The sequence below is a fragment of the Notamacropus eugenii genome, chromosome 1 (assembly GCF_028372415.1).
Source record: "Notamacropus eugenii isolate mMacEug1 chromosome 1, mMacEug1.pri_v2, whole genome shotgun sequence".
NCBI classification, from domain to species: Eukaryota; Metazoa; Chordata; class Mammalia; order Diprotodontia; family Macropodidae; genus Notamacropus; species Notamacropus eugenii.
Window position 1 is genome coordinate 698,339,397 of NC_092872.1, and position 12,651 is coordinate 698,352,047.

General features: G+C 41.1%; 1 protein-coding gene across 4 annotated transcripts in view; it reads left to right on the plus strand.

Moving 5' to 3' along the window:
• The window catches only part of ATP2C2 (ATPase secretory pathway Ca2+ transporting 2), a 102,979-nt gene that overhangs the window by 77,687 nt on the left and 12,641 nt on the right, over positions 1 to 12,651 (plus strand). For all 4 annotated transcript variants that reach the window (XM_072636197.1, XM_072636198.1, XM_072636195.1 and 1 more), the window contains exons 17-20: positions 6,852 to 7,008; positions 10,707 to 10,877; positions 12,187 to 12,284; positions 12,432 to 12,482. In XM_072636197.1, coding sequence (XP_072492298.1) covers positions 6,852 to 7,008; positions 10,707 to 10,877; positions 12,187 to 12,284; positions 12,432 to 12,482 — 477 coding nt within the window. The remainder of the gene's footprint in view (positions 1 to 6,851; positions 7,009 to 10,706; positions 10,878 to 12,186; positions 12,285 to 12,431; positions 12,483 to 12,651) is intronic.

The window sequence follows — 12,651 nt, forward strand, 5'->3', positions numbered from 1 at the left end:
GCAGGGACCTCAGAGCCATTGAATCTGATCTCCACCTAAACTCTAGCATACTTGACCAGTGGTCATCCAGACTCTGCTGGAAGACCTCTAGTGAAGAAGAACTCAACACCTTCCAAGGTGACCCATTCTACCTTGGGAGAGCTCCAATTGTTGGCAAGTTTTTCCTGACATTAAAGCTTAAATTTGCCTAATTTGCAACATCTATTCTTTCCATATTAAAGCCCTTCAAATACTTGAAGACATTTAGCATCTCCCCCACATCTTCTTTTCTCCAGGCTAAACCTGCCCAGTTGTTCCAATCAATCCTCTTATGTCATGGGCTCAAGGACATCCATTGTCTTGGAGGAAAACTCTCCAGTTCATCAATGTCCATTTTAAAATCATGGTGCCCAGAACCAAACACATAACTCTAGATGAGGTCTGATAAGGGCAGAATCCAGCGGGACTATCCCTTCCTGTTCCTGGAAGCTATACCCTTCTTAACATGGCCTGAGATTACGTTAGTTTGTTTTTGGTTTTTTGGCTACAATATCACACCCTGGCCCCTATGATGCTTACTTACAATTCTTTAAAATTCCATGATACTTTTTAGAACTACTGTTTATCCATGCCTCCCCCATCTTATAATTTTGAAGTTGATTTTATTCCTACCTAATTGCAAGACTTTACATGTATCTCAGCAGAAATTCATCTTATTAGACTGAGTCCAGTCCATTAGCCTGTCAAGATCCTTTAGGATCCAAACACTGTCATCTACTGTGTCACATGTCCTTCCAAGGTTTGTACATCTACAGATTTGAGGACCACACCACCTTTGCCTTTATACAAGTCACTTATAAAAATATTAAGCAACCCAGGGTCAAGAATGGATCTATGGATCCTTCTACTGGAGACTTTCTGCCACACTGACATTCAATCATTAACAAACCCTCTTGTTCAGTCATTTTTCAGTTATGTCCAACTCGTTGTGACTCTATTTGAGATTTTTTTGGCAGAGATACTGGAGTGGTTTGCCATTCCCTTCTCCAGCTCATTTGACAGATGAGGAAACTGAGGTAAACAGGATTAAGTGACTTTCCCAGGGTCACACAGCTAGTAAGTATCTGAGAACAGATTTGAACTCACAAAGATGAGCCTTCCTGACTCCATCTCACTACCTAGCTGCCCCAAACAAATCCTCTTAGAGTCTGGCCATTCTCCCAGTTCTGAATCCATCCAAGTATATGATCATCCATATAATTCACATCTCTCCATGTTCTTCAGAAAAATAGTAGGAAACTTTTTAGCCAATGCTATGTAAAGTCCAGACAAATTATGTCAACAGTATTCTTGCCATCTACAAGATCATCAACCCTATTTTAAAAGAAAGAAGTAAGAGTTGCTGTGGAATGACCAGATTAGGACGAAATGTTGCTCACTCTTTGGAATCACCACTTCTGTTTCTAAATCTTCACTAACCATTTCTGTCTATAATTTTCCCTAGAAGTTCAAAGTTAAGGTCACGACCTGTGATCTGGAGACTCTGTTCTCTTCCTTTTTGAAAACTAGAACACTTGTCCTTCTCCAAGTGGGCAGTGACTGCCCTGTTTTTCACGCCCTTCTAGATATTTCTGACAGCAGCTCAGCAGTCCCATTTGCTGGTTCTGTACTATAGCTCATCTGGGCCAGGAGACTGGGATTCCAGTGAGCCTCCATGTGAGCCTCTTTGATCCTATCATTTCCATAGCTAAGGTCATTCTCCTTGGCAGAGAAAACAAAAACACAAGAGGAATCCTGCCGCTCTTCCTTCTCTCTGTTGTCAGTTATGATTGTCCCATCCACTCCTAGCAGAGATCTCATCCTTTCTTCCATCCTTTTCTCCACTTTTTAAAGCCCTCTTTTCCTCCAGCTCTTTTTGGTCTCAGTTTTAGCACTCTTGACACTGTTTTTAGAGGACTGCATCACACTCGAATATTCATCCTCATCCTCCTTACCTACCCTTGCATTTCTTTCAAAATCTAATGCCATATTCCCCATATAACTTCATTTCTTTATAAAATTTCCATTTTTCTTCTTCATTGGAATTATTTCCCTTTGTGCCTTCATAATTTTGTTCTTGAGCATCTCTCATTCCTCCTGGCCCGACTGCCCATATAGAATTTTAGTCCATGGGATTCCACATCTCTCCTCTGAACTTTTCAATCTACTTTCCCAAAACCGAGGGTACATGTCAAACTTAGCTCAAATTTCCTCTCCTATATCACAGACTTTAGATGGGAAGGGTTGCTTGTCTCCATCCCAAAAAACTGGTCCTCTGTTAGTGCAAACAAGATTCAGCCAAGAATTACCCCTTGGTGGAAGGAGGAAATTATCATTAAGGTAAGTCAAAAAGTGATAAGCTGCTCTGTTTGGTGAAAAGAGAATTCTAGCCCCTCTCTCTCATTTGTCCAGTTGTCTAGATAATTGAAGTCCCCCAATACTACCATATCATGCTTCTGTTCCGGGCTTATGATTGTTTCCTAAACTCATCATTCCCTCTTTCTGTTCAGGCAGTTTCAATGACAACATCGCTTTTGTTTCTCCTCCCACTCCCTCCTCTCACCCAAATGCCCTTCCCCATACTCCCCTCCTACTCACAGTAGCTTATGGCGATTCGCAGCTTCCATGATTCATTGCTCTGAGCAAATATTATCCCTGCTTAATGGCTCATTATTAAAAGTTCTGCCCTCCAAATTAGTGTGAGTTTTAGTGGTTGCCTCTAGAATAAAATACAAACCATTGAGCTTAGTTTTCAAGGACTGCCAAAATCTGGCCCCAGCCCAATTTTCCAATCTCGGTTCACTCAATTCCTATTCACACATACTTTGCTTCAGCCAAACTGGACTACTATATGTTTCTCATCTCATCTGCGTATTGATGCAAGTCATGTCCCACATCTGAAAGGCATTGTTAAAGTACTTCTCTTCCTTCACAACTTAGCTCAGATATTACCTCCTATAGGTCGTGTTCATCCTTCGTTGCCAAAGAAGACCATGCCATAAGAGAAATGATCACATGACTTGCACTTACACTGGCTTTGACTCCCCACCTACTCCAGTCAAAAGTGATCTCATTCATTCATTCATGAAGCCTTAGAAGAGCATCTGTTCTAAAGAGGCTTCCAATCTACTGTAGGGAAACAAGGTGTATCAGAAAAGCACATATAAGATCTATACATAATGCCACAAAGTAAATTCCAAGGAGATGTGGAGAGAAGGCATTAACTACAGGGAGATCATGAGCTCTGTAGCAAATCTAAGGCACCTAAGCTAAGAGGCATTCACAATAAGGTGTCAGGGTTTGTATAATCCAGCACAAGAGATATCAAGGAGGTCAGATTGCTATGAGAAAAACCAGGAGAGAAGGTTAAAAAAAAATGTAAGGAGAAGCAATTCTTCAACACAAGAGGAAGGTGGATAGTTTCAAGAGCTAAAGTATGATGAGGAGAAAAGGCCATTGGAGTTAGCAGCTGAGAGAGGCCAATTTCAGTTAAGTGGGAGGAAATAAGGTCATGGTGGGGGAATTTAATTCAGCTGAGGGCCCAAGGGCTGAGTCTCTTTCTGCATCACATTCTACCTTATATCATAATTACATGTTACATCTTATACCTAATTACATTTTATCTTCCCTAGTAGATCATAAGAATCTTGAGGGCAGCCTCACACTTTTCATCCTTCCATCTCATGCCTTGCAAATAGTGGGAAGTGAATCAGTGCTTGTTGAATTGGATTGTATTGATATATTGAACCCAAGGTCTGAAATTCACCAAGGATTACAAGTCCCACTGTACATTCTCATTAGAGTAGCAATACCCTGGTGTTTTAACCATGTTGAACTACTTGGTGCCATTGTAAAGGACTAAACCAACAGCCAGGCAATCATAACTAACAGTATATAAGATAAAGGAAAAAAATGCCACTGTGGCATCACAGGATTTGGAGCTAGAAGAGACATGATACAATATCAGAGATAAAAGAGCTGTTAGAACATACAATGTGACAGACAGAAAGAACTTTAGAAAGCAGACTGTTCTTTTTGAAAGGATGTCAGAGTCTAATAATCTAATCTAAGAACCTCATTTTATAGAAGAAAATGATGCCCAGCAGGACATGTCCAAGGGCATGCACTTATTAAGTAGCAAAAGCTGGGTGGGACAAGCTTTAAATGAAGATCCCCTGAGGCCAAATCCCATGTTCTTTATAATATGCCACACTACCTTCTAGTTTTCAGATTCTGCCTTTAAAAAAAAATCTCATTCATAGTGATTTGGGACTTGATGAGATGCCACATGAAATTATGTCGTTTGCATGAGTAACACGTCCGGATAGCCCCAACATCTCAAAACAGATGGGCAATTTGAAATTAGCTGAAGCTCCTTGGAAAGGTTCCCATCCCAGTTCTGACACAAACTTGCTGCATGGCTCAATGAGTCACTTTCCTCTAGGGGATTCAGTTTCCTCTTCTATAAAGTGACAGATGATTTCTGTCATCCTGTCTGATATGATTCAGTTATGAGTCTTAACCCCTTATATCCCAAGCTTATCCTAACAGAAAAGGATTCAAAAATGTCTACTGTTAGAAGTCAGATCTTCCCTTAAAAAAATATATATATATACATATATATATACACATACACACACATACATATATATATAATATACATAAATATATTCTGCCTCTATTTCCCTTTAGACCTTCCTGCCTTTGGAGTTTATGAACATTTTAAGCAAAAGCATCCTCCTCTCTGAGGATGTCCGTGTGTCGCCCGAGATTCCATGACTCTTGGTTGTCAGGCAGATGCCCTATCTGTGCTTTTATTTATATGAGTAACATTTTGTTTTTAAATAAGCAAAAACAACCTGCCAGAAGAATATAGAGCATAGGACCTCTTATTTATCTTTTAGAGGTTGGGATTTTCATGTGGCTGATCATATTTTTACCAACAGGACGGATGGACATAAAGACAATCTGAAGCCTTTCACTGGTCAGGGAGGTCATACTGACAGATCATACCTCTCATACTCACAGATCATCTTTTAAAGGGATTCATTAAAATATATACTTTTTAAAATATTCTTTATTTTAAAAATATCATATTTCATTTGGGCTAATTTGGTTAAGTCAGATCTTCCGGTTTTTTCTTCCACCTCATTTGACAGGGCCCTTCAGTCTTCTGCTCCAGGGGCATCCTTCAGTGCTTCCTTCTCATGTTTTGGTATAACCAAACATCTCAGGCGGTTTTCTTTTTCCATTTCACTATGCTCACCTCACCATCTTTATTGTATGACCTTGGGAAAGTCACAAAATTTTCATCTTTGATTTCTTCATCTGCAAAATGGGACTCATACTTGCTATACTTAGCTCATAATACTGTTGTGGGCAAATTGTTTTCTAAACTATAAAAGGTTACAAAAAGGTAGGCTATTATTTTCTTATGCTTCTACGATGCTTTATAATTATATTAATACTACTTCAGGACTTTATGGATTGATTATTTCCATAGGGTAGTGCTCCCTATGGAAACATCACTCCACGTCTTACTTGACTGACTTGGCAGTTCTGATGAACTCCTCTGTATTTAGCTCAGCTGGTCCTAGGATAATGGATGTGGTGTGGGGCCTGGCCTTGAAGCCTCTGCCGCTTAGAGGAGGGCCTTCCACCATTTGTGTTCTCCCACAAGAGCCTGGGGTCTCTTCTACACCATAGCAAGGCATCAAAACAGGGATTTAGTGGAGGAGCAGGACAGACCCATTGGCAACAAACTGCAATTTTGCAACCAGTGTTTTTCAGTCTTCTTCAGTCACTGAACGGAATTCCATCGATATAGCAGAGAGTTTAGTGACCACTCATGGCCCATTGTCTATATGGAGATCCACCAACATGCCAGCACTTTGGTGTCACTCAATCCTCAGTGGCACTGAAGAATCATGATGGCGAGAAGACTGCAGGGTCATGATTGGTGAATATTTTGAAAAACCTAATATGGGTACCCTTAAATTAAATTCCTCCATTTTAAACTTGTTGAGAAGGCAGAGATGCCAGGCCAATGCTATCCTGCACATGGAGCAATCTCAGGTCCGGGGAAGAATGCCAGACTGGGAGTCTGGAGGTCTGCTCTGAGTATTAGTCATGATTCCACTACTATGTGACTTAGAGGAAATCATTCTTTCTTCCTGGGACTCAGTTTCCTCATCTGTAAGATGAGAGGGTTGGAATTAGATGGTCTTTGAAATCTCTTCCAGCTCTAATATTGTTTTTATTTATCCAGTAAGAACACTGCTGAAAGTTAACTGGTATCAGATTGTTATCCATAGCAATTATTAATTATGGAGGGTCATTAATGCCCCTGAGAACTCGGTCTCAGAATTCTGCGCCATCATCTCATACCTCCACCTCCACTGCACGGGTACAATACAGGCCATTCCATTGCATGTTTCCTACCATGGGAACCTGTCTTCCCTCCCACTAGAGTCCCTGAGTAGAGTCATTTCCTCCTTCAGGGCAGAGAGTGGAGAAAGATTTTTGCCACTACAGACGTGGTAATAGAAAAGAGTCAGGGTCCTAGTCCCAGCTCTGCTTCTAATGGTGAGGGACTCACTACCCTAGCTGGGCCTCAGTTCTGTCATCCATAAAATGGGGTTGAATTAGATGATCTGTGGGCCCCCCTTCCTACTCCAAAATTCTTGATCCTATGACCTTCTGGTCAGGACGAGTGAGTCCTAGAATAGTGAGATGACTGTTGCTTGTTTTGTTTGACTTAATCTGTAGATAGGTGCTTTTAAGCTGCTCAGAGAATTGGTTTGGGGACTGTTGGGGTTTTTTCTTTCCCCAAGGAACAGGAAGAAGTTTACTTCATGAAAGGAGCCTTTGAAGAAGTAATTCGCTACTGTACCATGTATAACAATGGGGGGATCCCTGTCCAGCTGACTCCCCAACAGAAATCCTTCTGCCTGCAGGAAGAGAAGAGGATGGGGTCCCTTGGTCTACGAGGTCAGTCACATGGAGCTTTGAAGTTCTCATTCTTCTCATCTCTGCTGTGCTAACTTTCTGGCAGGCCATAAACATTCAGCTCATAAGCTAGATTCAGTCTGCAGAGCAGACCGGCACCCTGTCTGGGGCTTAAGGTGGGGAAAGGACAGCCTAAAAAACAGGATAGTCTAAAAAGAACCTCCCTCGCAACCCATCCATCCCCTTAGCGTGGTTTAGCTCAGCATGCTCTAAGTAAATGTTTTTTTTTTTTTTTAATAAAGAGGGTTTCCAAGTGTAATGTTCATTGTACCTAAGGTGGTATGTTCTGCCTGGTCAGATTTAAAATTCATGTTATTATTACCAATTACAGTCTTAGCTTACAGCACTTTCATGTTATTAGAAACACGCTTGACACTAATAAGGTATCAAGCAAAATTTATTGAGGCAGAACTCAGAGGAATTGAACGCGATGGCCAAAGCGGGTTCAATGCCCCCTTTCAGGAGGGAAGAGCACTGAGTGTAGAAGTGAGATGAGCTATACACAGTTAATTCAAAACAAATCCTCCCATCAGAGGATGGATTGGGCCGTTCCCCTTCAGGTCACCACCTTCTTTACACACCCATTACATACCTCCTTAATATGTTTCCCCCCTTTCTCTAACATATGAATTGTGCCTAATTTTGTGCTTTTTCTCCCCCCTGAGCAGAGATGTTAATATGCAAGTAGCTTATTAAACAAGCGCAGGGAAGGAAAGCTTCCTCATGGTTATTCCCAGTCATATTTCTGGACCAGTTCAGGCTGAATTGGCCCCTATCATGATTCTGTGGTTTTCTGAAGACCACTGACTGTCTTCTGATTGGATAAGCCCCCTTGCATTCTGCTGGCCCCTTTAACTTGCTGGGTTTTTTTTTTCTCAGTGGTTCCTTCAACTTAGCAACTTCTGTGGAAACTTAACTCTTTGCTATCTCTCACAACGTATAGGGAGCACGTTCCACACACTACCTCCCCACAGCCCTGTGAGGCTGGGAGTACAAGTTTTATTTCCCCCATTTTACAGATGAGGAAACCGAGGATCAAAAGTTAAATGATTTGTTCTGGGTCCCACAATGATTAAGTAGCAGGTTTAGGATTCAGACTCAGATGTTGTGACTCTTAAATAAACTGCCCTTTCTGCCTCACTGAGTCCACTCCACCTTCAGCCCCACCCCTACCCCCAGTAGGTGGTGTAGTACAAATGCTGGGTTTGGACTCAAAGGTCTGCATTCATATCTCATCTGGCCTGTTTGCTTCCAAAAGAATTAGGTGGCATCACGTATAGTGATGAACTTAAAACAAGTAGATCTGAGACTGAAACTTGCCACAGACACTTCCCGTGTGTGTGTGCATGCATGTGTACATGTGTGTGTGTGACTCTGAGCTCATGCCACCTTCACCATCAATATTTATGTTGGTTGACATATAGAATGCTATCTATACTTGAAAAGATTCATAAGATTAGACTAGAGGGATGTGACATAGTACCTAAAGATGAAGCATAATTTGTTCAGTGATTTCTCAGCTGTGATATGCTGAGGATTTAACAATATTGTAGCTACACCATGTGCATACATTTTGTCTTTTGCATGTGACTAAGCTCCTTGAGGGCAGGGGCCATATCTTCTATGCTCCTATAATGCATAGCATGTTGCTGAGTATGTCATTCATTTCTGAGCACATAGTAGGCACTCAATTATCAAGCTGAACAAAACCCCAAACATGTCACAAGTAGCTAGATTTTTATGACCATTACATGTCCCTCCACGCTGAGTCTAAGTCATGTAACAATTTCCCAGATGAATCAATAATAGTCCATGCCCCTGACTGACCTCTGTCACAACTGCACATCCCCACCCTAGAGATGGAAGACAATGGTCTTAATCCAACCAATTGGCAAAGTCATGAAGGCTGAATGTAAACGCCTTAATGGATGGGCTATGAAGGCTTCAGGCCATGGGTTCTTCAAAATCTATGGAGTGGGATGCCATCTAATAATGTACTAATAATGTAACTAGTACTGGCCCTGGCCCTGAAAACCTTGATGTCAGTCTCAGCTGTAACCCTGGCCAAGTCACTGGGCATCAATTTTTTCATCTGTAAAGTGGGACTAATAATATTTGTGCTAGCCATCTCACAGGATTAGTGTTAGGAAAGCATTTCATAAACACTAATGTGCTGGAGAAATATCACACATATACACACATAAATAATATGCATGGCACGTGGATATTCATTCAGAGCTGCCTTCAACAGTCACTTATTAAGCACTTGCAGTATATAGAACGCTGCTGGGAATACAAGTTTATATCCAGCCTGGCATGTTCCTTACCCTAAAAGAGCTTACCCTCTAGTCAAGAGAAAAACCACTTCTACCAGTACCTGTAATTGCACTAGAAATGTACAAAACTAGGTCTGAGAGGGAAAACTCTTAGAGATGGGGGAGACTGAGGAAAGATTTACAGGGGGGAGGTGACACTTAGTTGGGCTTTTAAAAAAATGCAACTGAAAGCTCTATTTCCAGCTTTGGGATTAGAAGGAGTGCCAAGAATCAGTTAATCAGTCCACTGTGTTTGAATTTCTTTTTGCAAGACCAAGTGCCAAGGACTATGGGGGATACAGCCCCTACCCTCAGAGATGATAATGTAGTTGGGGGAATCATATACATATGTACATATGTACATACATACTTAGGTAACTAATAATAATTAACATTAATTATTTAATATTAATTATCGATGAGGCCAATAATACCAATCAATGGCACAGATAATAATAATAGCTCTGGAGTTGAGAGAAGAAGAGGTTTCCATGGGTGATGAGAAAAAACCTTCACAATGGACTTGAGCTTGGTCTTGAATCATGGGTAATAGATAAACACTTTCATTTGATCTTTACAATGGCTTTAATATAGATAGGCCCTAGGGGTACAGATTGGGTTCGTTTTACACTTTGAAGAAACAGAGTCAGAAGGCAAAGTGACTTGCCCATGGTCACACAATTAGTAAGCTTTGGAGTTGGGATTTGAACTCAGGAGTCTCCTGCCTTCAAGTCCATGCCCTAACCACTGTACAACACTTTCTCAGGGTAGGATGGGTAAAGAGGATCAGGGAAGACATTCCAGACATGGAGGAGTTGTGAGCCAAGACTAGCAAATGGTATGAGAACTAAGGCACTCCCAATATCCAAGGTAGGGAGGCTGCAGTCATTCGAATGAATTACATAGGTATAAGTGCCAGCAGAAGACAGAAGGTTCATTAGCATCATAAACCTTGAGCTAGAAGGGACCTTAGAGATGATCTAGTCCATCCCTTTCATTTTACACCTAACGAAACAGGCTCAGAGATGTTAAAGGTCACTCAGAGAAATAAGTAATGGGTCCAGCATTCAAACTCAAGTCCGTTGACTTCAAATTTAATGCTTTTTGAGCATGAAAATGGAATACAGAGAATAAATCTGAGTACCCTCTCTCTTTAAAGCATCTGTTACATACATAGCATATTCATTCAGTAAATATTTAAGTACATACAGTATGCAAAGCATTGTGCTAGGCCTGGGGAGGGGGGTATATAGAAAAATCTCATGGAAATTACAGTCTAAAACAACCTAACGTCTCAGTGTTTCCTGAACATTACAGAAACTCACTGTCAATTGTCCTTTTTTCTCCCCTTCTTTCTTATGTTAGTGTTGGCCCTTGCTTCTGGCCCAGAGCTAGGTAAACTCACATTCTTAGGCCTTGTTGGAATAATCGATCCTCCAAGAGCGGGAGTCAAAGAAGCTGTACGAGTCCTTACTGAGTCAGGCGTGTCAGTAAAAATGATAACGGGGGATGCTCTGGAAACTGCTCTGGCTATAGGTAACAAACCAGTGGTGTTGGGCTTCTCATTCTAAAGAATATAATGTGTCATCTTAGCAAGAGAGTAAATCCCTTTTTATGAGCCTTGAAAAATGTTGCTTTGGGTGTTTGGACACTCCTCAAAAAATTCACCAGCTCCACAGTGATCTGCTGTAATAAAACATGCTCTGGAGGTGGCCATATCAAGTAAATTCACTCGTATAGGATACTGAGGAAATAGCCAGCTTTCAAGAACCTTCAAAGAGTTTAATATCGTCATCATGGGAACAGTCCACCCCAGGGGTTTTCCTGGACTCATAGAATCAGAGGGAACCTTTGGGGTCAAGCACCTATTTTAAGGCACCAGTCTCTTCTCCAACATAATTTCACTATGGCTTAGGGTAAAAATCAATTTATTGATGGGTTTGAGCCATACCATAAACTCCTATAATTGAAGCACCTTGCTAGTTTGTAGATTCAGTCATGCTACAAGTGAAACTGTATCCTTAAGTCTATGCGATTCTTTATAGTGCAGCTCTTATTATGACCCAAAATGTATTTCCTTCCTTGTCTGCCCCCAGCAGCATTATAAATAGGAATCTGTTATTTGTATTTCATATCCTTCCTAGTCACATGCGCCTTTCCTCCAAGATCTTGAAGATTCTGGGAGATTTGGTCCAGACCCTCAGTCTTGTACTGTATCTACATTCCCAAACACAAATAGGCAATGTTATTCCCTAGCCTCCAAAATTAAGCCCAACACATCATGAATCTCTAAAAAAATTACCATATGGGGAATGAAAACATCCTTCTTTTTCTTCAGAATGAAAAAAAAACAGGGGTCAAAGATAACAAACTTGTCTAGTGGCAGAAACCCTATGGTACTGAATATTATCTGACTTCTACTAAAGTGCTTTGTCCTTCAAACTAGCATGACCTCTGCTAAGATGAGGGGATGTGTAAAGCCTGTTCCAGCCCTAATATCCTGTGATTCTGTGACTTTATGGAAGGTCACCTTCTGGTCACTGGAAATAGTAAAGATGGTCAATAACTGAGTGCCTCATGTGGTTTCCAAAAGAGATTTTTAACATAAATGTCTATTATGCGTGACTATAGGTTGTTATTCTTAGTGGTGGCTATTTTTATTCTGTCTTCCATCAAGAGCCTATTAACAAGTTGAGCTTTATTTCAGAAATTTTGCACTGAACGTAGAGACTGAGGAGGGAGGGAGGAGCTAGGGAAAAGTAGGAAAGACTCTCAAACTCTCGATGGGCCCAGAGTTTGGAGAGCACGTTTAGATCATATCATTTAGACACACTTTTGTTTAAAGGCAGAAACATTGGCCTATGCAATGGTAAATTAAAAGCCATGTCAGGAGAAGAAGTAGAGAACATGGAGAAATCTGAGCTCTCAGCCAAAGTCAGAAAGGTAACAACCCTTTTTCTGTCGATGTGTATTTGGTGGTGGTGGTGGTGGGGACAGGGAGAAAGGAGTCGGGGAGGTGGGGAAGTTGCCTACAATTGGGACTTGTTTTCAGAGTCATGCATCTCTCTTTCTCCCCACTTTGTTATTTAGGTATCAATATTTTTCAGGACAAGCCCAAAGCACAAACTCAAAATAATAAAGGTATGCCCTGAACGAGGAGCTGAAATCAAGTACAGGGTTGGGAAATACCTACTATGGACAGAGCACTGCATTAGGTTAGGTGAGATTATAAGTAAAACAGTGCCTGCCTTCATATAGCTTGGAGTCTACTGGGGGATATGCCACATACACAGATCATCAGAATACAAAA